At 36.8% G+C, this 26,417-nt stretch overlaps 1 protein-coding gene across 3 annotated transcripts; it reads right to left on the minus strand.

The window, feature by feature from the left end:
* Window positions 1-766: 766 nt before the first annotated feature.
* Window positions 767-24,126, minus strand: AGGF1 (angiogenic factor with G-patch and FHA domains 1). Of its 3 annotated transcripts, none has more exons than XM_074931572.1 (14): window positions 23,763-24,126; window positions 21,757-21,853; window positions 21,118-21,323; window positions 20,202-20,348; window positions 18,153-18,341; window positions 10,205-10,547; window positions 8,514-8,625; window positions 7,343-7,394; window positions 5,125-5,226; window positions 4,610-4,775; window positions 4,329-4,411; window positions 3,210-3,337; window positions 2,169-2,268; window positions 767-968 (listed from the first exon to the last, which is right to left on the minus strand). In XM_074931572.1, the coding sequence occupies exons 1-14, from the start codon at window positions 23,931-23,933 to the stop codon at window positions 768-770; spliced, it is 2,097 nt and encodes a 698-aa protein (XP_074787673.1). In that variant the 5' UTR covers window positions 23,934-24,126; the 3' UTR covers window position 767. The 3 variants fall into 3 exon arrangements, with proteins under 3 accessions (XP_074787673.1, XP_074787675.1, XP_074787674.1); XM_074931574.1 differs by lacking the exon at window positions 10,205-10,547 and adding an exon at window positions 13,891-13,960; XM_074931573.1 differs by lacking the exon at window positions 5,125-5,226.
* Window positions 24,127-26,417: the final 2,291 nt, after the last annotated feature.

The raw sequence follows: 26,417 nt of genomic DNA on the forward strand, positions 1-26,417 counted from the left end.
TCGCCAGCAATGGATGTATCAGAACAAGAAGTTAATAAATAATACAGACAGCAGTTTTCTAAACAAACCTCCTCTTTTAAAGGCATGATACAGATCTACTAAACAGATTCAAGCAGGTTCTTCACAGAAGAAAATTTTGCTACAAGCTGTCTCTGAACATTGTTTTCTTCACCAATGATTGTAGTTTATTTCATGTAGTATTTATTTTTGAACAATACTGATGAATATTTAACCAAGTTTTTTTTGTCCCTTAAGCTGACATGTAATTAGTATCCAACTGATGAATTTAAGAGTGGTGTACCTCTTGCTGAAAATTTAATGGCAATCATGAATAAACATTCAAGAGAGGAAATGGCAATATGATACTCTCTTAGTAGGGGTCTGTGAGATTTTTTTTTGCTTGTTTCAGCTTGCTTTTAAACCACTGCTCAAATGTTAAAGGTATAATACTTAAATTTAACAGATGTTTTGCTAGACTTTCCATAATTGTGTTAAAAACACAGTTAAAGAAACTTCCTGTTGATGAGAATAAATTTCAAGTACATAAATTTGAATATCCCCTCATGTCTTATTAGAAGTATTTTTATAAAAGCATGAAGACTACAGAAAAACTAATTAACAGAATAGAGTTAATTTTGTATAATTTTTTTCACAACCTTATTTTACATATCACCAAACCTCTGCTTTAGCCAAAGAAAAAAGAATAAAAATAAATTCTCTCCCAAGTATTTACACACAGGAATTACCCTGCTGTGGGACCAGATACTTTACTCTACAGTTCCTCTAACCCAAGGCGTAATCTTAGGTGTATCCCTTTGTGATTTAGGTTCTTGGAAGTTTCCAGCAAACCTTTCTCTTGCTTTATCCCAGTTCTTTTTATTCTTGCTCTTGATTATCTGAATATCTTCAATTGAGGCTGGTCTGCTGGTACCCAAACCTGCATGCGTCTTATGTAATTGAAGATGGACCTGTCAAATACATTAAATATTGCTGTAACTGCAAATTATGTACTCTAAATATAAGTCATATTTTATAATACTAATTCCACTCCCTTTCCCCAAGCACTTCTTTCTAATATACCTAGATCATACATGGACAGGTAGTGTTAAAATGATGCATCAAATCATCACCTTTAGAACTATGACCTAGAGTGCTGAATGATGTCACCTGCCACTAACATTAATGTGAAGTACTCATCACTGAATAGAGCACAATCCCTGTGCTGGGTAGGTTGAAAACAAAAGGTATGGTATGGCTCTGAGCAGCACTACTGCCAGAAGACAACACATCTCTGGTGACAAAAATGGGGCTAACATGGCTGCTGCAGAGGTCCAGAAGTTGGTGGCTACAGTGATTCCAGACAATTTTTCCTCTCTTATAGCCTGTCATCTAGCTTGATTTTTGTGCTACATCAGCCTCAGAGAAACTGAAGAAACCTACCATAAACCCATCTTGAATACACATAACTTAAAATTATTTCAGTCTTCCTCCAGACTTTGTATTTCTCCTGGTTCAGCTAGGATAGGGTTAAGTTTCCCCAGCAGAGAGAGAGGGGGAAGGGATCTCCAGCCGGGTTATTCATACCATGCTGACAGCAGGGCAGCGTGGGAAGCTTTCCTTTGTGGCTTTGGTGGCAGGAAAGCAGGTGCGGGCTGCCTGTGTCCATTGCGGTATTTCTCTATTTGTCTTGTTTATTGTTATTACTATTTATTGTTGTTATTATTGCTATTGTTGTTGTTCAGATTGTTATTTATTACACCGTTGTATTAAATTTGTCTTTATTTCAACCCTAAGGTTTGTGCCTCACTTCCAGCCTGAGGGTGGGGGAGGGACAACGGCAACATGGTCTCCAGTCCCAGCAGGGCCTAACCACCACAGTATTCAAATATGAAATTATTAATGCAATGGTTAGAACATGTATTCCCTTGTTTAGTTTCCTAACAAATGCAGACATTGCTGGCATTTTCTACTGAAGGGACAAAGTAATTAAAAAATTTCAAAATGCTTCATTAATCAAGTGAAAAATTATTTGAGATTAGTCCTGTTGAGATTATTCAAAATCCTGGTTAGGAAGTGTTTCAACTGAATAATGGCTTACAATTTGACATTTTTCACTGCAGATACAGAGCTATTTCTTTTTGCTCCAAGTTAAAACCAGAAAAACGTACCGGCTCCTTCATGCCACCACCATCCTTGCCCAGGCCTTCCCCCTTCTTCCATCCCATCTTCTCCAGTATTTTATGTCCTTTGTTGTTGTTGCTGATTTCACTTTGAAGAAAGTTTAAGACAGCTGATAAGAGGTAATGCAGAGAGTATGTCCTCTATGCAAATACCGAAGGACAGAAATGTATATGCATATGCTGCTCTAGAAACCAGGATTCAACTACTGTGTTGTTCCTAATTCCATCACAAGCTATCAAGAAGACCCTAGTGCTACCTTTTGCAAGTTCTTCCATTAATATCTTCAGTGACCAAAGCTATTCCAAGCCTCTGGTCTGTAACAGCTTTCTTAAAACTCTTTCTGAATTACTTGCTTATCTTAGGGGTTAAAAGATACAGGTGGGTGGGAACTGACCACAGTAGGGAAAAGGCAGTATTGTTACCTCACCACCAAATTACCCTAATGCACATATTTCATTGTGTCACACTTTCACTAACTTACAAGGACCTATAAGTTCATTTTTCTTAAAAAAAACACCCCAACTGCAATCACAGAAGCGAAGGAATAATGAAAGAGGAAGATTAAACTAAGTGTCATTTAAGAGGTGTATAAATTTATGTTCTATGATAGGCTGGATATTGACAGTGCAAGAAACTTCAGGTGAAAAATTTTCATGTGTACTACTACGGGGACTGGATAGGAAAACTAGAAATTAAGACACTCAAAAAGTAGACACTACTGCAAGTGTCAATAGTGCAGCTAGGGAGTTCCTTGATTTTTTGATCTTGGTAAGGGAGTGATCTAAGTATCCTTACTACCTTCCATACAGTATTCAACTTGGCAAAGAGTTAATAAAAAGAGCATGTGAACTGGGAAGTGAGAACAGCTATTTTCTAGCTCTCCTAACACATTATATGCAGGCAATTCATAATCTAACAAAGTGTATCCTAGTAAGTAATTGATACTTTATCATAATTTTTTTAAGATTCACTAGACGACACAGAGGATTTCCTTCCCCATGCCCCCCACCCCACCCCCCTCAACTTACATATGAACAGAAGCTGGACTATCATCTCTCTGGAAGGTTCCTTCACTTCCAATGGTCTCTCTGCGTTTTCCTGCTCTATCTTTGTACTTTGGATTCTTCATTGCTTTGTTGTCTTCATACTCTGTGTTCTTAAGACAAAGAAAGCAGGCTTTAAATTCCTAATTTTCATAACTTCACTGCTTTCCTCCAAAAGTAAAGCAGCTTCAGCCTATTTCATTAATTCTAAATCTTGTAACAAAGAACTATAATTCTCATTTAGTAGTTTCTTACCTTAGAACCATACCTTGTAAAGTATGTTATTGCCATCATCACATAATAATGTAATATTGCCAAATTAATTAATTTCAGAGAGGCTGTAAATACATTAACAGTCTCTTGAATCTTGTTACAAAGAATCAATCCATATTAAGCAGAAAACCATATGGACGTGCTACTGTCTTTTTGTTTAAATATTTAACCTGTTTCTCAGCAACTATTTCTTCAGAACAGGTGACAGAACTAAGATTCCATATATATATATATATATATTTATTTTATTTTGGTAAGTGAAGAATTTGAGAGAAACGATGGCATTCTGTTTTCTACGCAAATACTACAGGTGCTAGATGTAACCTCAGTTAAAATAATCTCTAAAATAGAAGTAACTTGAATACTTATATACTATATTGCCTGTACATTCATGTTAGCATTTTTCTATGGCAAAGTGGACCATAAAATTTTCCCTTCTCCTTCCATGATTTTTTTCAGTTGCCCATTATTCTTCCTTTCCAAATGAAAGATAGCATTGCAATTTAGTGCACACTTAATTTACAGAAATAAAAATAGAAATATCTTAAGAAATCTTAACCTCAAAAGGATGAGAAATCTTGTACACAATGGAACAGATCTTCTTTTCCTAAACTTCTAACAGAACTTACATGCCCTGTTACCATCATCTCTCTCTGTAAGTCTGTAAATAATTATTATTTAGGGTACAAAAGACAAGCTTGAGTTAAACTACCAGGCTCAATTTGAGTGCATTTGAAAATTTTAATTTATCACTGAATTCCATGGCTTAAAATAGGAATCACAAAGCAGATGTAGACTCAAACACTTAATCAACTTCTACTGTAAACTCACCTGTAAACCATATTTTACCCTTATTTGTTTTAATGCTTTTCTTCTGACTAACTCTCTCTCTTCTTTGCTAAGTGCTGGGCAAACTAAAAGGAAGAACACAAGATTGAATTTCTAATTAATAATGTAACAATATTTTAAAACAAAACAACCAGTAATTTTTATTCTAATATTATTACACATAGGCATAACACACCAAAAAGAAAATATATCATCATGTATTGTAGAACAATTCCCATAACAAAGATCTATAATAGAAAAAATTCCATGATAACATGACTAACCAGAAGATTCCTTTTTCCTGTCCAGGCGAAGATGTGCTCTGACTTGTCCTGGTTCACATCCATCACAAGTATCACTGCCAGGATGTATATGAAAAGAAAGCACAGTTTCACCAATCTTCACTTCATCTCCATGCTCCAAGATGTAGGGATCACATTTAGTTTTAGGCTACAGCAAAAGAAAGTTTTGACAGTCATGTTAACTAGTTACTAATGAAGGGCACGAACTCTATTTCATGAATACTGCTCATAATTTATTAATTCAGCTTGGTCTCAGAAATGCAGGCAAGTATTTAACTACAGTGGGTATTTTGCTCTATCAACTGCAACCATAGTGGATTTTTCCCAATATAAAACTAAACATGAAGTATTTTAAGTGGCCCTAAAAACAAGGGAACCAAGGAAGATATATGAAAGAAGCCATACAATGGCACTGTCAGTGATTTGCCATAGCATTTAAAATGACTATGACTACAGTTTTCAGCAACTTACACGGCATTATGACAACATGTACTCACCTGGAGAATCTGATTTCCATTAATAACTGTTCCATTCTGACTGCCTTGATCCACAAGAACATAACTTTGCAAATCGTGGTCAAAATATACTTCTGCATGGAACTGATAAATAGAAGCCTAAGTGAAATGTTTTTATTCAGCAAATACTTCACAATTTATGTGCTATTTTAAAGTAAGATTTCAGAATACATTTTGAGGCCTTTTAAATGAGTGGCTCTGGTACTTTTAAGTTAATAGAGCATTCCACACCTTATGACTTCACATGAAATGTGAATGAGTGGGTGACAATGGCATGAACTAAAGTACACTATTAATAATATAACTGTTCTGACCATAAACTGGTTCAGTACTAAAAAAGTATGTGGCAAGTATGCTTTACTTAAATGACTCCAAGACTTTGTAATACAGCATTTTTACCTGTTCTTGTAAGTAAAAGGCTTTTTTCTTGCAAGGTATGTTACAGCACTCTCAATTTTTTCCTCTTTCAATTATATATAAAAAAAATCTGATCTCATTCTACAGCTTCAGGCTACTTGGCCTTTCATACCTGAAATAGCTCAGTAAATACCATGGTTTCATAAATTTCACATGATTTACCTTCATCTGCATCTTAATGCATAGAACACAATGACTAGTCATTATTTGATGTTCCTTTTATAACCTTTCTGATACTGAGACTAACAATCCAACTTTTTTGTTTGTTTTGTTGTGCAGTTCTGTATAGGTATTGCTCCCAAGCCCACACAGGACAAAGAAAACACAACTCCTGGCCAAACTCAAAAGATATACACTACCTCTAAAAATTGTCACTGAGCAAACCAAAATATCAACTTCAGTGGCCTACTAAGACTCAGAAAAAACCCAGAAGTCTAAAAAGTGACAGTTTCAAATTTGACAAGCAAAGATCCCTTTTTGGAGAAAAAACCCAAGACTCAGTCTGGGAAGAAAGTGCTTACTTAAAACCAAATCTCATCTTTTGAGAATAGCTGTTGCTACATTCAATAATTAAAAATATCAAAATATTTTGTAGATTGGCTAGCATTTACAACAGGAATACTCCCATAATGGTGGAGGCTGACTCGATCATTCAACAGATAATTTAATTTCTACCTGTGTTTTATGGAATGAATCCATACTTCTAAAGATGCTAAATATGCAGGATGTAGTGCTGGTTTTTTAGATCTCACTTTATACTCATGAAAAGCAAATGCCAGTGTGGTCCGCAGCTATTAATTATGAATAGTGAGGAAAACAAATCATTAGTTAACTTTCTGTTATTTATCATCCTGCCTTTGACCCTTTATCTGCAAAGTGAAGTAACTTCTATAAACAGTCAGGTACCTGTGAAGTACTAAAATAATAACATTATGAAAAAATCCTTTTGGCTTCTTTATGCACCCAATTTCAAGTACATGCCTGAAAAAGTCATAAACAGAAGGGAAGGACTTGCTTTGGAAATTGTTCAGTATGAAATACAGTACATGGCTGATTAAGCAGAATGATTATCTGGAACAGACATAGTAAAGTTTATATCAGATACTTGCATTTGCAGATGTTTTTATCGTATTGTTTTTGTTTGGATTACATGTCTATGTCAATCTATATTTTCTTTTATTAAGAGTGCTGTATTTATGGTCTATGTTAAAGTAGTTAGCAAAACAGAGCATATAATTTATCTTTAATCTTTCTTAACCAGAAGAAAGTTTCCATTACAACATCACTGAAAGAAATTCTGTTGTATCTTCAAACTCCTTGTACATCACTTACATATTTATTCAGTTGCCTTGAAGAAAAATAAAATCTGTTGCTCTGAGCTCAGCTGCCGAGGACTGGATTACACTATGACAAAGTTCAAACTAGCTGATATTGATATTCTATGTACCATTAGAACTTAAGTAGTAAACTTTCCTCAAATTCAGTTACGAAGAAATTCAGGATATAAAGTATATTATTTTTTTACTGTGCATTAGTAAAACTCCAGTTTAAAACAATATTAAGCTTTTCTTGACTTTGAAATCACACTGCTGTTTGCACTACATTCCCACTCAGTAAAATACTGTATGTTTTCTTTTCTCTAACTTCGAATGTGGCTACCCACAACTCATTCTACAAGTTCTTTAAACAAATTAATATAAAATTTTGCAAAATTTAAAGCCATAAAATCTAAAACTTCATTCATACACTGATCTACTTTTCAACAGAGGGAAATGAGAGTTACCTTACTGACTCCAACTTCAGGAATCTGAAGTGTATGTCCAACATCTTTTTCTCTGGAAAGGCAAGTTGATATATAAATCACAACAAAGAGGAAATTGGTCTAATAAGTGGCTTACAAAAAGGTGTATTTCAGTTGAACCTTAACATCATGTTTTTCTTCTGAGCTATTAGGGAGCTTTACAGGTAGAAACACTGTGTTGCTATATACACAACGTAAAGACTTGCTTCAGGTCCCTTCTTCCATCTAGACAGTAGCAGTGAATACATGATAAAACTGTACTGCTAACTTTTTATCTATAAACCTGACGTTTCTATCTGAACTTTTATACTCATACAAGAGCTGTAGATAAGAGTCTGAACTCTGCATCTTTCAGGCTCTTTAGTGAATCTTGGCATCGGTCTCAAATGCTGAAGTTGAAATCTTGGTAGCGTTAGGCAGGTAAAACAACCAATGAAAGAGTATGCGAACTGCAAGCAGAATTGTCATCTGTTAAACTTCACGTAAATGTACCTAGAAAACTCTGGCTGCAAGAAGAAATCAAAACACATCTATCAGCATTAGATAAAAGCAGCTGAAAAGGGGTGAACTTTTCAGCAAGCATGGAAGAAAGCATTGATTCATCATTACATTCATCCACAATGAACAAACCAGATTTAATTTTTTTTTAGTATTAGAACTGGAAGAATGCATACAGACTAGCACAAAACGTAACTTATTATTTAAAAATGATGAGCCAACCCTACACTGAATGTGTGAGGAAGTCCAGGATATGCTTCCTTGTGATCCTGAGTTTCTAAAGTGTGTTCATGCATTTCTGAAAGTTACCTTAGCAGTCCACAAATAAGTTTACTTGCTTTATAGAAAACAACAGTTTAAGAAGAATGACTTGCAGCTATGCTACTATTAGGACTCAGACACAAGATCAAGTTATCACTAACAAATTTTCATGACTGCTGAGCTACATTAACTGTATATGCTGTTATCACATTAAGCATGACGTTACACAACATGACTTAAATTTCTTACTGTGGGCTAACCTAACTTAGAGTACCTCCAACTTCTGTATGCTAAGAGAACAAGCATGAAGAGTAGGGACAAGCAATCCTGAGTGGCTTCCACAGCTTTCAAAGCAAGGTAGCTTTAGACTTATATAAATTACATTCAGTTTTACCTTCCAATTGTAGCAGGTTTCACAGCTGTGATAATATAAAGTGATCCAGTCTGTAGAACCGGTGATCTTATTACAATAACTCTGATACAAGGAGGCCAGATCTTTTCTTCAGCTGTAATTATAAAAAAAACGAAGTCGTGTTACTACCAACACATTTTAGTTTTATCTCTATAGTTCATAGCTTTCAAACAACTGATATACATTCAGCCATTATCTAGCTGAATCCTAGGCAACTTTTGAGAAAAATGTATAAGCACATCTGAGAGAAAACTTTGATGAGACCAGTGTTTCAAAGGCTTTCTGACTGCACAGTGAAGTATTAGAAATGTTTTCCTAATTCTGGTTATTTACATGCACACAACTGTTTAGGTACAGCAATAAAACAGAAATACACTCACAGAATTTACTAGCGTATTATATATTTATGGGCCATTTGTCATAACAGATTAGAATACAGTTTCACTTTGAAAAAAGGCAGTACCTTTTTGTTCACACATCACAAACCTAATGCACATTGAACTTTATATTTGATAATTTTTGTCCAATGCATTTTTGGCAGTTTTTACTTTTATTAGCACTACGCACCAATACAGATAAGAAAAAATAATAGGTGAGCCTACAGATGCATATGCTTTTTTGCCTTGGTATCTCTTAAGTAATTATATTCTAACAGCTGTATTAATTCTGTTCTGGATGTACATTTGTAGAAACAGTCTCCAATGATCTCAGCTAGGAATAGGCAAGGTAAGATGGGAAGCCACTAGCTTAAAAGGTACTAAGAGGAGAGAAACTGTCTCCAGTTTTTACTACTCTAGCATCACTGCAGAATTTATTATTAGAAAGGTGCAAGAGAAGGAAATTTAACCTGAAAACCTCATGGTAGCAAGCGCATTTTGAATGGCATTAATCACTCAGGGTCTGAGCAGCTGAGTAAGTAAACTAATGAAAACAGACAAAACAAACTGACTAACTGTAAGCAAGGCACAGGCTGCATTACAGACTTCTATAAGTTATATTTCATTCTGTGATTTAGAATATCCTTTGCATACACATAGTTCCAATTGGTTGCATTAAGCTTTTCACAGGTTGGGTTTTTTTTTTTTGGCAAGAGACCATTCAATTATTGGTGAGAACACTTTCTTTGGTACAAAACAGTATACAGCTTTCCTCTCTATATCCGTTTCTTACCTGTTGCCACTGGAATACACACAAAATAGGATCTCAAATAGTACTGTGTACTTCACATTCATCCTTTTCACCACAATGGACTCATTTTACACTGAATTACACATGATTGTTTATGAACAGTATCAGAAATACTAGACATTAATTGAAGAGAGTTAATACACAGAATTACTGTGAGTTCTGTACAAGAACCTCTCTTAGCAATAGACTTCCTTTTCTCCTGTTGCTATCCTAATCCAAACAAATCTTACTCTACCACTGAGATTTCAATACAAGCACAGGACAGTTATACCCCTAAACAGCTTTTACAAAAACTTACTTCTGGCTACTGTGCAAGTAAAGAGAAGGAAACAAATACTGGTAACGTACAGCAAGTTTTAATTCGAAGTATCTCAAGTCACATGCCTTTTTTTTTTTCCTTATCCAAACTGTTTTCTTGCAGTTTATTCTTAAAGAGCTCCTGGAGAAATACAGTAATATCATACATAAAAGCCACAATAATTCACCTTCATTTTCTGAGTCATTTGAATCAGCAGTTTCTTCACTTGTTACTTCATCCTCACTGCTGTAGGCTTCACACTCAGAATCTGTAATTTCACCTTCTTCTGGCTCACTCTCTGTGTCTGCTGTTCTACTGTCATCTGTATCGGGTGTACTTTTGCGTGAATGTGAGTTTATACTGTCTGTAGACACAGATTCTTTGGCTGTTAGACTGTTTTGTGGTTTTGTGTCCATTTTAGTCTTCTTTCTTGTGTTTGGAGACTCTTCTTCTTCAGTAGAACTTACTTGCTCAGTAGTGAAAAAGCAATTCAGACTGTTAGATGATTTCTGCTCTTCTGTGTCCAAATCCTGGAGGGGAGTTATAGAATGTTACATTCTTTACAGATTGAGTTATTTTAAAGTCTGCTATCAGCCTGGAAGCAAATTCTTCACTAGGAAGAATTATTTTTACAACTACTAAGAAATGGTTAAATTTCCAGAAAGTTTTGTACATGCAGTCAACAGAACATTCTGTTAGAAACATTTTCCTATTAGACATGACCAAGACCATCTTCTATTTGGGAAAGCGTGACTGCATTCCTCTTCTAAACTTCACTTATTCCCTCCTCTTTTCTCACAATAAAACTTAAGATCCTCGTCCTCACTTTCAAACTTGTGCAACAGCATCTTGAATATTTTCCGGTTTTGTTTTTACGACACTTACTTCTGTCCCTCTCTTACTCAATTGTTGCAACTTGTTTAAAAGCACTTTAATCGATCTTCATCGCATCTTGCTCCTGGTTTTGTCTTCTCATTTTTTTCCACAATGGTTCAGAATATCTGGTATGCCCACCCATGCTTGCCTAATGACCCATTCTTTCTCCTTTCAAAATTGCAATTTTAACAAAGCCTTTCATCAAGATACTGTACAGAACAAGTTTAATTTATCCTATGTGGAACAGTTCTACTGAGAATCTATTTTCTACTGCAACAAATTTATCCATTGTGTACCAGACAGATTAGATCACTGTAGGTTCTTCCATTACCACTTGATTTCATCAGCAGAAAAAGACTATCATTTTTTTTTTTTTAACTGAGAAATCTAAAGATTCATATTAATTTTGCCAGAATACCTTGACAATGTAATACTCAACCTAGCAGCCCTGATGATCATCTTAAAAAAAGAAAAAAAAAAAAAAGAAAGAATACATGTCAGACACATTAATTCCAACAGAAATCTTTTTGGCAAATCTGGCTTCTTTGCTTTTATGAATTATCTTTTCCAGTGTATTTGTCTATACTTATGTTTGGTATGGGCACTAGATTAATAACCAATATATCAAATATTGCTCTGCAATCCTAAATGTGTTTCTTCCCATAACACCGTGAGCTACCAAAGGTTTACTAACTGAATATGAAAAACAGAAAAATGGTCTGCTCAAATCACAACTGAGGCAAAACAATAGATGACTGTGATGCACTGATGCCCAAGTATAATGCTCCAACCACTCAGCTTTTTCTCCACAGTGAATCCAGGAATACTTGGTTTTGGCATCACTTCAGATATTCTAAATTAGGAAATAAAAAGGTGCTGTTTCAAAGCCTGACTACTAAAGAGTACTCTGTTGTCGGTTGAAAACAGGAATTAAAAAAACCTCTTTTAGACAGACCAAGGATTCTGTACATACATTCTGCCAATATGACCATTAAGTCTATTCTCAGCAGTTTCTATATTTTTTCCACCATTACTGAACCAACTGTTAAGAAAGCAAACAAACTAAATAGTTTAGTACTGATAAAAATGTAATCTTTGCATTTAGAAATCCTTGTACAGAATTGAAGATTTTAAAATAGCATTCCTAAAAAATATGGACTTTGAGCACTTTATGATTTCACAGATCTGTATTAAAATAAGTATCTTGACAGTGTCTAAACATTAAGCCTGGGGATGCTGAATGTATTCTTAAAGCATATGAGGGGGTCTTGTGCTGCAGAAATGCTTTCTATGACTAGTAATAACACAGAACACATGTAGCATGCATGAAAGTTTAACTATGCAAACAGCACCTAATACCTTGCCTTCACATAGCCACTACTTAAAAAACAGGAACTGGCAGTAAACAGAATATTCAGTAAATACCATCCTGAATGACCTAACGATACTAGCCACATACTTAATTTCTCTCTATCTGGCAGGATACTTAACTCTTCACCCCAAGTTCATGATACAACACACAGTAAGCAAATATATGTGCATTATACCCAGGATTTTTACACCATGGTATTAGAGACATTCATTTCTTTATGTGTTGCTTTGGCTAATATATCTAGTCAGCAGACCTACCCCAACAGTCATATGCTGGATATGGACTGCCTCTATGTGATTAAGCTTTGAAAAACTCTGCTATCTACTGGGTATCACCACATGATCTCTGGCTAAGCATGAGTAAAATTGAGAGGTGGGATCGATCTGATCCATAATAAACTATTGCTTAACTACAGGGTTGAGTTGGTTCATATTTCTGCATCCCCGACAAAAACTGCCAAAGGTGCAAGTGAAATCAGGATTTATGTATTCCATGAGGAATGATCTTGTAAGAATTACAAATCATGCTCATGTGACTGGAACTGATGGTTTTGCTTTATAAAGAATAGGCCAGAAACTACTGATTACAGTGATCTTCTGAAATGCAGATTGGCCTGCTTACAAAATATACATAAATGACCTTCATCACTGACGTGCTTTTAACAAAAAACTTAAAATATTTTAAGCATTTAATTATACTTTTTTCTTTACTGTGACAGAACAAGACATTTTGTCTTTTAAAACTTCATTTTTTCTGTATTATTCCCGGTCAACATACATGTTCAATTCTTCAGCATGCCTATAAATTAGAATTTTAAAATTACTGTGAGCATAATTACCTTAAATCTAAGAAATGCACTGTTTAAACTGTATTGTTTTCTAAATCAATTTATTTTACAAAAAACATACAAATATGCACAAATACAACTTTTCAGAAAGTGTAGTCTGTTGCTTCTTGGTTTGCTAGAAGTTTGGTCGGTGACAATGGAATCATAGGTACTTAACACTCATCTAAAAGTCTGAATATTAGATCTTTAGCACTGTCTCAATTTGAAATATTAACCTGAAATTCAGTATTTTACTAAATAAACATTTACAAACAGTTTAAAATAGTTCTTTCACTCAGATCACTAACCTTTCACTTGCTAGTACTACTTCACAAGTGCTTCAGATACTTCCACCCTACACAAACTCAAATTTCCAATGCAAAAAATCTAATTAAAAGCCAGAAAAAGAGTAAAGCTCTTCCTATATCATAAAGAAGTAATTTTATACACTGGTGGATAGCTCTGAAATACAGGAAACATAAATTTGCTTTACCTAAAGAACACATAGTTTGTTTAGTCAGGACACTATGTTAATACACTGATGCTAAGTATGTTTCTTCACAATATCTTAGAATGCCATCAAAGTTTTCTTCAGATGTTTCACTTATACAGTGTTTCAAGTGTATTTCAAAGTTATTTTGTAGATGAACTGCTTTTGATCAAATAGCTTACAAAAATTAATTCCTTTGGGAAATGGTTATTTAAGCATCAATGACTAAATATTATTTTTCCTTTAATAAAAATACCAAGGGTAAAGGTAAACATCCACGGACTAATGTGTTTGGTGTCTCAACTCTACCTTCACCAGAAGCTGCCAATCCAAAAGAAGAAATCTTCAGATTAGCCATGGTTTCTGTCAACTGACGTACCTAAAGATGGGATGAATATCAGCAAAAAGTAAACTACAGGTGATAAAAAATAAAAAACACTGCTTCAAGAGTTCTATGGGAAATACTACTACAAAAATCTTGTCTTTCCTACAGAAGTAGCTAGTTTGCATCTATAGTGGGAAAGAATATGGCAGAAGTGAATTTTGAGGACCACTGAACTAAAATTTACTAGACAGCAGTTTAAGAATAAACTGTAAAATAATTTCTGGGAAAAATGCCATATGTCAGACCCTGCATCTAAGTTTTGCTATGTATTTCTAACAGCCCCAATCCAGCAAGTAGAACTACACGATCACTATTGCAGAGAGTCTGTTCCCAACCTGTATGGAAATGCTGGATCTAGTTATTAGGCCAGAGATCACATTATCATTTATGCCACCTTGTGATTTATTTTTTTTCCCAATTTTCCAAATTTACTTAAAGGTTTTTCTTACACAGGCGATAATATGCTCTTTCTTGCCCCCCCCCCCCTTTTTTTTTTGTAGCCTACCAGTACAAAACGATAATCAGAACTGAACTACATGCCTGAAAGCTCCAAAGTATTCTACTGATCCTTTTATGCAAGCTGCACAGAAGCTATCTAATAACTCATCCTGGCAAATAAAATTCCTGATCATTTAATAAAAGCAAACATGTGGGCTGCATGCTTAGTGTCACAAGTCAAAAGAAAACTACCTGTAATAGTTTTGTGACTAAAAGAATCTCTTTAAAGAAAGTTCTCGTATAAATCAGGAACATTCCTTAGGAGATATGAACAGGTGAGCTCTCCTCCCCTGTTTTTCTCAATTAGAAGTATATTCATTTCAACAGATGGTCACTGGTGTTTTCCTGTTTGGTAATTCAGCTTGTTAAAAATACAAGTAATATTTTAACAGATAAATTTTACTCTTTATATTTTCACATTTGTATTGCTTTGCCAACGCTGCACTATTTGTGGAGAATACACTTGCCACTTCTGTATTGTTAAACATCCCAACTTGGCTCTTAAAAATAGTTACTATATGTAAGATAGCTGAGCACATCAAATTCTTTACAATAGCTACAAAGTAAACTGCAACTAAAAAACCCTGCTGTGCCTAGCAAGTTAACAGACTGGACCAGTTACTGTCTTTTTAGATTAAAAAGATACTAACTTTGGTTTGAATAGAATTAAAAAAAAAAAAAAAAAAAAATCACATGCAGTTTTCGTAACAAATATATATTGCTACCAGTACTATGTAGAAATATTTGCTGTGATAATCTATACATGCAGCTACTAAATTTCTTTATTTCTTGCACTTGACAACTTGTAGTATCTATCAATACTTGTTCACATTTAATCCTTTAACTGAAAAAGAGAGAAAACAAGTTTAACAAGTGTTTTGTATTCTTGATGTTCCATAACTACTCACTGTCTTCCCTTCCTCCACATGAATATTCTTAAAAAGACTTAATCTTCATCCAGGAATAATGATAATGTTCAGGGGGTATATGACATAAATAAAGCAATACCAGGGTCTAATTATCACTATTAGTGGTCCACAAACCATTGTTCTACTTGTACAGGCTGTAGAAAAAGAAAGTTGAGTAAAACCTACTTTTGTCAAGAAATTACATAACATTTGGAGGCATTTTTCAGGCTAGTAGCACAATTTATTAAGCAATTGGGAAAAGCAATAACAAAGTAATAATCTTCAAGATAACTGTTGCAACTTTAATAAATTAATTGGTATTCAGGCACAGGTTTTAATTTAAAATCTGTATTTCTTTTGTCAAGAGTGGAAGAGGGAATGGAAGGAAAAGGGAGAAGACTGGGCATAAGCGTGCAGGAAAGCATTTCAATAGACAACACAAACTATAAACTTCTTAAAACCAGACATTTTTGGGTTTGTTTTAGGATGTAAATACAGTAACTAGCATGAAATAATTAGTGTCTTTACCAGTACCAGACTAAACTGGATGACAAAAATATTGCCAAGAGATACCAGTCATTTGTGAACTGGACTGTGCAGCTTAAACTATTTTTTTCAGTTTCATAACAGAAAAATACATTTTATTCTAATGTAACCTTTTTTTAAAAATCATAGACCAAATTTGTTCAGTAGTAAGAACCACACAAGAATAAATGTATTTTAGCTCAGCTACATAAAATATGACAGTATGGTGCTTTGTTTTCTTCTAACTCTAACTGTATTTACATAAAAGTGCACTGTCAAACAGGTGTTCTTTTTTGAAGTTTAGAGTAATCATTTTAAGTTTCACTTTGTAATCTTCCTTTTTCTGATTTAAAAAAAGAAAAGGCCTCGATTCTTACTATGACATTAGCCTTCACTTACTGTTCACAGACAATCTGTGTGCTACACAGTGTTTTAAATGTTTTTCCTGTTACCTTGTTGGTCAAACGAATTAATTGACAAATAAAGCACTCAGTTCGCTATCAGTAAGACACATCAGAAAAAGTGGATGTTTACCTCCAACCTTGTGACTGTGCAAGCTTCACACAAAAGATCTGTTAACAAGACCACCTATATCAAAATTTATCAATATAAAATAAGCTGAAGACAAGTATACCTTTCTAGTACAGTTGGATCACAGAAAGCAGATTGTAATGGGATCTCAAAAAGTAGGTAACATTATTTGTTAGGTCAGAGCTATATATGCCACAGAACTTTTATAAATACATTTGTTGATTTAAGTCAATATGTAACAGTTCATCACAGAACTAAATTTAAGAGATTTAATTGCATTATATGACAAAAGCTTACTCCTACAAGCTTCCTGTGATGCTTCCCTGACATGAAGAATAGTTTTGTATTAACAATGACTTTTGAGAGTGGCAGAATGCTAATTCAGTAGTTGCACACAGCATGCTCAGAACTTTCTTGAGCCTAAAGGATTGTTATACTTAGTGTTGCCAAGTATCCTCCTCAGGCTTTCAGAAGGGAATCGTTCACATGAAGCTCTCTCAAACAGTAGATTCCTACATTAGCCACAATCTATTTATAAAATCTGTAATCGGTCAACTACCACTATCCGTTCAACCTGCCTTCACTGGTTCTTAACGTAGACAGTTTCCATTTTCAAATCTTTCAGAATACAAAATTTTTAAACTCTGTACTGATGCTACATAACTACTACATAAGACTACCCGTACACTAATATAATTATTTCAGATTTCAACCAATCAACTTGACTGAGGACTACCCAATCATATTATGCAATGGTTAAAGCAAAAGCTTTAAAAAATGCAAACTAAGAAGCACTGCAAACTAAAGAAATCCATATATTCAATTAAATCTTAAGTAGTAAAACAAATTTGCAGCATAAGACTATACAAGTTCGATTCAACACCAGTGATAGTGTTCGTTAAGAAAATGCTTCTTTAATAGCTGTGTTACATTAGAGTGAGTAATGTTTTTCAAGGCAGTCACTATGTACTACAAGGTATGCTTTCTTAGTGTTCAGAAAAACAGCAGAAAGGAAGTTATGGTTTTTATAACTTAAAATACAAGCTAATTACAATGGGCATTTATTAAGATGTACAGCTTATCCACACACTAAAGACAACGAAAACGTACTGACCAAATAAAATATAAATAGGAGAGCATAATATGCAAAGAATTATAACTTCACAGATATTTCATCAATCCCAAATGATGGTAGAGATACAGTAAAATTTCAATGGAACGAGCTTTGGAATACAGTCACAGAGAAGGGGGTGGGGAGTGTGTGTGTTTTCAAAACCTTCAGTCATTTTTTGATTCATTACACAAAATTTAATAAAACAACCTAAACCACCAAAACCAACAAAATACCAAATGCCAAAACCAAGACACTGAGGTAACACTATATTTCTGATGTAAATCCAGCCCACACAGTACCCTGAATTCATTCTAGTGTGCTTGCTAATCAGAGAGCTTTACTGACACTCAATTTTAAAGATCTATACAGTTATAAGAAAGTAACATTTAAAGAGTGAAGGGATCCAAAGTTAAAATTTCAACCTTAATGACCCAATGAGAAAATTATTTGAACACTATGTTAGCAACCTGCCATATATAGTTTAAAGATGTTTGAATCCTTCAGAAAATAAGCACACATCCTCTACATAAAACTAAACCTCACAAACCAGAAATTGCGTTAAGAAAAAAGACCAGGTTTTGCATTTTCTATCTGTCAGTTCTGAAGTTACCTTATATTCATTTGCAGTAATCCCCTCTGGTTCTTTTCTCTTCTTTTTTCCTTTTTTATCCTTGGTGTGCTGAGTACCAGAGGCCTGATAAGACTGCAGATCCACTCGTGAATGAAACTGGTATCGACCACTTTCCACATCACAGTAGTAATAAATTCCAGTTGTTGGATCATAATATAGTTGGTTTTCCTTTATAAGGAACATAAAGAACAATGTTATCATCACTTCAATAAATACACTGTTTAAAAAACATCTAGTTAATGAAGAACCACATACAAAGTTTAAAAAAAATACTCAAATGTACTGAAGAACTGTAGTGGCTTGACCCTGGCTGGCTACCCATTGCCCATCCAGTCGCTCTCTCAATCCACCTTCTCTGAGGACTGAGGAAGAAAATAAGATGAAAGGCTCATAGGTCAAGATGAAGACAGGGAGATCACCATCATGGGCAAGCCAGATTTGATTTGGTGAAAATAAATTTAATTTATTGCCAGTTAAAAGAGTGTTGGAAGATGAGGAACAAAGATGAAACACCTCTCCCTGCCCCTTTTTTCCCCTCAAGCCCTACTTCACTCTTTCATTCCCAATTCCTCTACCCCTCTTTCCCCTGCCTGAAGAACACAGGAAGATCAGGAGTAGAAGGTTGCAGTCGGTTGATAACAGTTCCTCTCTGATGCTCCTTCCCACTCACGCTTTTCCCCTAACCAGCCTGGGTCCTTCCCATGAGTTGCAGTCCTTCAAGAACTGCTCCAGCACAAGTCCTCCACAGGCCACATCTTCTGCCAGTAGAGCCGCTCTGGTGTTGGGTCCTCCACCGACTGCAGTGTGAGCATCTGCTCCACCAAATGGGCTGCAGGGAATCAACTGCTCCAGTGCTTGAAGAACCTCCCCTCCTGCTCCTTATTTGACCATGGCATTTGAAGGGTTGTTTTTCACAACCACCTTAGCATTTGAAGAGTTGCTTTATCCTATCCCCTCTCCACACACATTCCACTGTGCAGTGTTTTGCCCTTTCTCAAACATGCTTTCACAGAGGCACTACCAGCTTCTCTGATGGTCTCAGCTGTGTCCTACAGTGAAACTAGCTGTGTCCAGGCAGCCCCTGATGAGGCCACCTCTGCAGCCCCTAGCCCCACTAACAAAACCTTGCCAATAAATAAAGAACACTTCCTGTAATTCAGAACAGTTACTGAACAAGAACATGTATTTTGTGTAATTGTATAATAAACTGATCTATAGTCCTAAACATTTATGTATCTAACTGTATCCACAAACTATGTCAAAATCAATGGTATCATTTAAGACTTTAAAAATTAAGCCCAGAAGCGTCCCTGAAAACAAAACAAGTAGTTGGTTGGTTTGTTTTAACTGAGTTGAATGTAATGCTGCAAACAAACCCTCCATTTCCAGCACAGTAATTCCACCGGTATTTGTGTCAGTGTATGTGTCTACATAGGCATGCACATATACACATACCTCATAGGACAAAAGAAAACCTCCCCAAAAGCTCCCTTATGAAAAACGTATAGCAGAAATTAACCATTATGACATTTTGATCCATCATTTCACATTTTTCTTTAAGGTAGTTATTTTCTTTACTGTTAACATCAAACTAGTTGGTAACAGTACTCAAATGAAAGTACAAGTATTTTGTTTATTTTCTCTCACTACGCTTTTCACTGTAGAGAAGCCAATTACTTAATTCAGCAATCTTTTTCTAAACCAGTCATCTTTTAGATCAAGCTTTTAATTTTTGAAAGAGTTACAGAGCAGCTTTATGGTGTGAAATTTCTACAATGCAAAGCAAGTTAAAGATCTAGGAGACATCAAAAAGGACTGAATGAAAATCTAACTTTATACCTTAGCCTGCTATCTTTAATTTGACTGAAATAACAACTAATTAACAACCTTCCATTACTATTTGTCTTCAGTGACACGTTTTTCAAATCAAAGTCAGCTTGGATCTTAGGTCTTTGCTCACATCAACTTTTACTACTAAAACTTTTTCAATACCAAAAAAATGACAAGAGTTTAAAAAACTATCCTTACCGAATTATAGTAAAATCCAGTGCTATGGTCATAATATAATCCTGTATTTTCATCATAAATAAATCCGGTCTGTGAAACGGCAGCTTCTGCAGCAGCTCTCAAGCTCTCTGCCAAAGAACCTTCTGGTACTGAAGTATCGTCTGCTTCCTGATACCAGACAGTAAGACATTAAATTTTCTTCTAAAAAGAACCTCCTTGGTTCTTTAGCATTCTACAATGCCCCGTTTTAAATAAAAAAAATAGCACTCTATGGACTTGGATTGTTTCAAGAACTATTAAACAAGGCAGCAAAAATCTAGCTTTAGTTTACTGATAAAATCCTACTGACTTCAATGGGACCAAGACTTCATCCCGTGCCTTTCATTTTCCCCAACTTTATTCAAAGATGGTTTACATATATACACAATTAATATCTTTCAGTACATTCCTAAAAGAGATTTCTGCTCTCCATTCCATTTCACTTGCTAGATGCTAAGGCACAAAATCAATTAAGCAAGTGAGATTAAGTGACTGATCTAAGAGAAGGCTGTATAGCAGGGAAAAACACCCATCTTTCTTCTCCTTTATATGCTGCCTCCTTAGATCAATGAAGGAAAAAAAAAGTACACTTTAAGAAAGTCAGTATAGCCATATGGAACATATGCTGCTGATAAAAAAATGCCATGCTTCTAGGCTACATAGGACATATGTTGAAGAAAGTGCTTTTTAAAACAAAAAAAATCTAGGAGTATGTTATACTTGGAACATACTACAAAAAGAACTAGTTTCAAAGCACAGGAATGTTTGTCTGCTATCATCACCACCAGACCATCACAAAAAATCATTTTATACAATGACATCTAGACCAATGCACATCTTTTAAATGAAAATAGAGTGCCAATTTCAAAACTGGTAAAACCCCGAAGAGTTCTATAACCTGTGAATTCTGGATGAAATCTTCCTCTTCTCCACCTTCAGCAACTTTGGTGCTATCCATCCTTAAAGGAGTATTAATACCTGTCTGTGATTCCTCTGTGGAATTATGCTCAGTGCTTTCAGTCCCATGATTGTGCTGTACTGGCAGTTCAGATGCACAACTTTGAGTATCAGTGTTATTGTAATAATTTTCATAGTAGTAATAATCTACACGGGGAAAAAAAAAAGTTGTATTTTCTTAAATTAGCAAAGCAAGATTTTACACAATGTAGTTCAAGGATGATAAATCTTACACTTTAAGTTTATGCATGTAAGTAGTCTAATGAAAATCAATTATTAGGTACTGCCTCTGCTTCAAGTTTATTTTACTCTTACTGAACAAATTGTGTCTTGTTTCAATGTACTTTAAGAATTGGTAAAATGTGTGTGTAATGCATGAGATTATTAGGTAACAGATTAGCATGAGATCTGCTACAGTCCATGTTAAAAAGGAATGGCTTGAATAAAAAGGAAATGGTCTAAAAGATAATGTAAGGTTACTGAGTTTAATGCAGCTAGGACAAGTGTATTTCATATTTTTAAAATTTCAAATTAAGATACAGTTCTAGGTGCCTGTTTAAGCAATCGCCACTGTGTCTACCTGCTTGTGACCACGCAGTATAGTCTTCTGTCTGCACTTCTACACTGGACGTATCTTTCTCCTTATTATTATAAATTTCTTTAGTAAGCTCTTCAACCTGAAAGAAAAACAGCATGTTATAGAACACAACACTGCATTTTATGGGTCTATGTCAGAAAAGAGCCTATTTTACATTCTATAATTAAAACAAAATGTAATTGCGTTGTAGGTGTTTCAACTGATCTTTGTTTGGCAGGAGATAATTTTTTATTTGAATGGTAGAATGGTTTATGAAAAACATAATTTCTGCTTGTTGTTTGAACCCAGCCAGTAGCCAAACACCACGCAGCTGCTCGCTCATGCTCCCCCACCCCTGGAGTATGGGGGAAAGAATTGGAGGGTAAGGGTAGGCAGACTAGTAGGCTGAGATAAAAACAATTTAATTAACTGAAGTAAAATAAAATGAAAACAATAATGATAATAGTAGTAATAGGAAATACAGAAGTGTGATGCACAATGTGATTTCTCACCACCTGCTTACTGATGTTAGCCCGTTCCTGGCTAGTGATCCTGAAAGCACAATCCTGGAAGCCAGAGTGAGCTTCCCAATCAACCCTTATCTATATACTGAGCATGACGTTAATTGATATGCAATATTTCATCACCTAATTTGGGTCCAGTGTTTTGGCTCTGCTCCCTTCTCAGCTTTTTGTGTACCTGCACACTAGCAGGACATGAGAAGTTGAAAAGTCTTTGATTTCTTAGCAACAACTAAAAACATCAGTGTGTCATCAAGATTATTCTCATACCAAATCCCACAATGAATCCAAGCCACAGCACTACTGTAGCTACTAAGTAGCTAAAAAGAATCAGCTCTATCTCAGCTGAAACCAGGACACAGCTCACAAAAAGATATAAAAGGCAAGCACTTGGGAGATGAAAGAAAAACTTAACCAAGGTTATTCTTAAGATACTGTCATGGTTTAACCCCAGCCAGCACTTAAGCACCATGAGGCTGCTCAGTCACTCACTCCTCCTCTCTCTCAGTGGGATGGGAAAGGGAATTGAAAAAAAAAGCAAAATTCATGGGTTGAGATAAGAACAATTTAATAACTAGAATAGAATATAATATTAATGAAAAGGAATATAACAAAAAGGGAGAGAGAAATAAAACCCAAGAAAAGACAAGTGATGCCGAATGCAACTGCCTTGTCACCTGCTGTACCTGGACAACTCCCCCCAAGTTGACATCCTGTGGTATGGAATATCCCTTTGGCTAGTTCAGGTCACCTGTCCTGGCCGTGCTCCCTCCCAGCTTCCTGTGCACTTCCTCACTGGCAGAGCATGGGAAACTGAAAAATCCTTAGCTTGGGGTAATCCTCCTCAGTAACAGCTAAAACATCAGTGTGTTACCAACATTATTCTTGCACTGAATCCAAAACACAGCACTGTAGCGGCTATTAGGAAGAAAATTATTCCAGCCAAAACCAAGACAGATGCCCATCCCGAAAAGTTGGATTCCAGGCAATAACCACTATCTGTGATGAACTCTGTCACTTACAAAACTTTTCTATTTTGCCATAGGCATCCGTAAGACAGTTCATCTGCTCTTCCTTTATCTCAACTTGTTTATTAAACTTCTTTCCCTCCACTAAATGCAATTATTCTTTCTGATTGTGAAACCAACTTTGTGGCTAAGGCGACGTTACCGTTCTCGCCACCACCACCAGCACCACCTGTCGAGCCGAACGTTTTCTCGGGACAGCAAACTCAGGCCAGCAGCAGCCCCTTTCTCCGGTCGCTGAAGCCCCGGAGACAGGCCAGGAGAGCCTAGCGGGCTCCGGGAGGCACGGGATCCGCCTGCCCCATGGACTAAGCCCGGGCGTAGGAGGCACGCCGAGCGAGGTCGGCAAGTGGGGCGGGAAGGCTAGGGGTACGCGGTCCGGAGGTGACGGCAGCGGGGATGCCCGACGGGGCAGGGAGAGGGAGGGGGGTCGGGGAAGCCGGTTCCCAGGGCGCGGGCCTACCTGTCTCCTCAGTGCCTCGTTGCCCTCCCGCGCCTCGCGGTAGAGGCGCTCGGTGCGGCGTAGACGGCGCTGCGCCTGCTCCAGCTGCCCGCGGCAGGCGCCCAGATCCGCCTCCAGCGCCGCCACCCGCTCCCGCAGAACCCGCCGCTCGCCGCCGGGCGGGGAGGCCATGCCCGTCCGCTCCTCAGCGCCCGCCCACCGGCCGCCACCCGGCGCCTGCGACAAAGCGGCGGCCGCGGCCCCGCCTGCCAGCCCCGCCCATAGCGCCCGCCCAGGCGTGAGGGCAGCAATGGGGGGGCCCAGGGGCGCGAAAAGTTTCCCCGCGGCGTGCGAGGACCTGCCCGCCGGGCGGGAAAGCGGCGGAACCCGGAAGGGACCGGGAGGCGCCGGAAGTGACCTACGGGCAGTGCGCACGCCCGTGGCGCCGACTAGTGGTTGCCGGGCGGAGGCCTGGGGCGGGCAGGGCCGAGGCCACATAAAACCAGCTGCGGGAGGGAAACTCGGGGGGGAGTCGTAGATCGTTGGTTGGGGGTTAGAGCGGTTCGTGACGAGAAGGCGGCGTCGGAGAGAAACTGAGGGATGACCAGCAGCCTGAAAGAGAGGCAGGGTGTTAAGCTCAGGGCCTGCTTGGGGTAGTCTTGGGGCTGGAAGTGCTTGAAATCTGTTAATGACCTCCACCAGCATCAGGGCTTGGTCATGCCTAGGATGTACTTCAAGGTTTCACCTGTAACACATGATAGAGTGAAAAGTAATTCTAGCATGTACACTATCGTACAAAAGTAAGCATGGTTTTGCTTGGGATTTTTTTTTTTTTTTTTCCCTTGAGTTTTCTCAGTCTGTACTGTGACAAACCACTTAATATCCTGGGTAGACATTGCAGTTTCTGGCAAGTATTGCAAATCTAGCTGTCTGAGCAGCATTCAAGGCTACTATGTTAAGATTGTGCTGAGAATTGCAGAATTGCAGTCCTGTATAAATATATGTTGCTGGGATTTCTAGAGGCAGATGCAAAGGGTTTCCCTCCACACCCCAATCTCAATATGATAATTTTCAAGCTTTCACCTCACAGGCTTCTGTTTCTTAAGTGCGCTTTGTCTCTGATGAGCATGATGCTTCTCAATTTTTACAAACTGTAAATGTGATTTCCTTTGTCACTTTTTTGCCTTGCTCCAGAAACAAGTACATCATTGTGGTGTTAGCATAAATTCAGTCTCAAAAGAACCCTCTTAGACTTAAGTTTGAAGTTTTTAGGAGGCAGATGTTCTTTACTGCAGCACTGGATGCACATGGGATCATTCCACCTAATGTGCATACACTGAAACAAAAGTTTATCCTTTATATACCTTAAAGACATGAATATTCATACATTTTCCAAGAAGTCTCCACCTTTCTTCCTATCTATTACATTTACATAATTCTGGCATTGCAAAATTACAATACGCATGTGCAGGGTCTTGGAGGTTGTTGTTGGTTGTTTGGGGAGTTAGTCCCCTACTCCTTTTTCCCTTTTATTGTCATGAGTCTTTTGAGGATGATTTCTTCTCATTGGATGTTTCCCAAGTCTGTTGTCCAGCCAAGATGTTCGTTCTTATCGACCTTGTTGGAGCATTTCTGCCAGGATGTATCTATTCTCAAGGTTAGGGTATTTTCTCTGTACATTTTAATTACTCAGGTTTCTTAATATTTAAGGTATAATGGACTGCTAATTGTTACAGGCCTCAACTTGCAGGCACCAACTTCTTGCAGGCATCAGCTAGCAGGCATCAGTAGGTCATAGCCTAACAGTTTTTAAAATAGTGAATATCTTGCATTCATAGACATCTGCTAGCAGATATGTCCTGAATAATACACCACCGTTAGAGGTAGTGTTCACCTGACTATTGAAGTAATATATACATTTCATATATATATATATATATATACAAAAATATATAATTTTCATGTTTATAAATTTCATAGATATATGAACTATAACTTTTTAATTCTTATTTGGGTCTTTCCTATGCTGAAAGAGTCTCCAAAGGGATGAGGGCTTTAAAGTCTGCAGTGTGTCATGAAGCAGGCTGCAAAGTTATAATCATGCTTCTATGGCATGCTTTTTGGATGCTGAATATAAGGGATTGACTTACTGCCTGTCAAACTTTTGTCTCAGCATCGAAATAGTGATTATTTTTGCCACTGCAATCTATCTAGACACTTAGGAAATGTTTTTAGTTTGTCCTTGTGCCATTACTTACTAAAGCGTGGTAGCAACATGAAACTGCCATAGGTTTCGGATTAGACCTTACTCAACACAATCAAGCTTGAACCTTGTGTAGCTCTTATGGGGAATGGATAATACAACACTTCCAGTTCATGAGTTAGAAGGGGAGGTAGTCCCACCTGTATTCACTTGCTTCTTGCAGCCACTGAAATAATGACACAAATACAATAAATTATAAGACCAAAGACATGTGAGCTGCCATGCTGACGTCAGGTCCGGCGTGGCAGCACAGGAATTTTTTTTCCTTTGTGGCTTTGGTCATGGGAAGCATGGGGCTGTCTGTATGCATTGCGGTATTTCTCTGTATATCTTTTATCTTGTTCACTGTTATTACTGTTTATTGTTGTTATCATTGCTGCTGTTGTTGTTCAGATTGTTTATCACAATGTTGT

This window comes from Athene noctua, chromosome Z (assembly GCF_965140245.1).
Source record: "Athene noctua chromosome Z, bAthNoc1.hap1.1, whole genome shotgun sequence".
NCBI lineage: Eukaryota > Metazoa > Chordata > Aves > Strigiformes > Strigidae > Athene > Athene noctua.

Coding starts and splice junctions, on each gene's coding strand:
- AGGF1 (XM_074931572.1), bottom strand. CDS start 23,933: ATGGCCTCCCCGCCCGGCGGCGAGCGGCGGGTTCTGCGGGAGCGGGTG. Junction 21,854..23,762: donor ACGAGGCACTGAGGAGACAG/GTAGGCCCGCGC, acceptor TTTTTCTTTCAG/GTTGAAGAGCTTACTAAAGA. Junction 18,342..20,201: donor CTGGATTTTACTATAATTCG/GTAAGGATAGTT, acceptor TTCCTTATAAAG/GAAAACCAACTATATTATGA.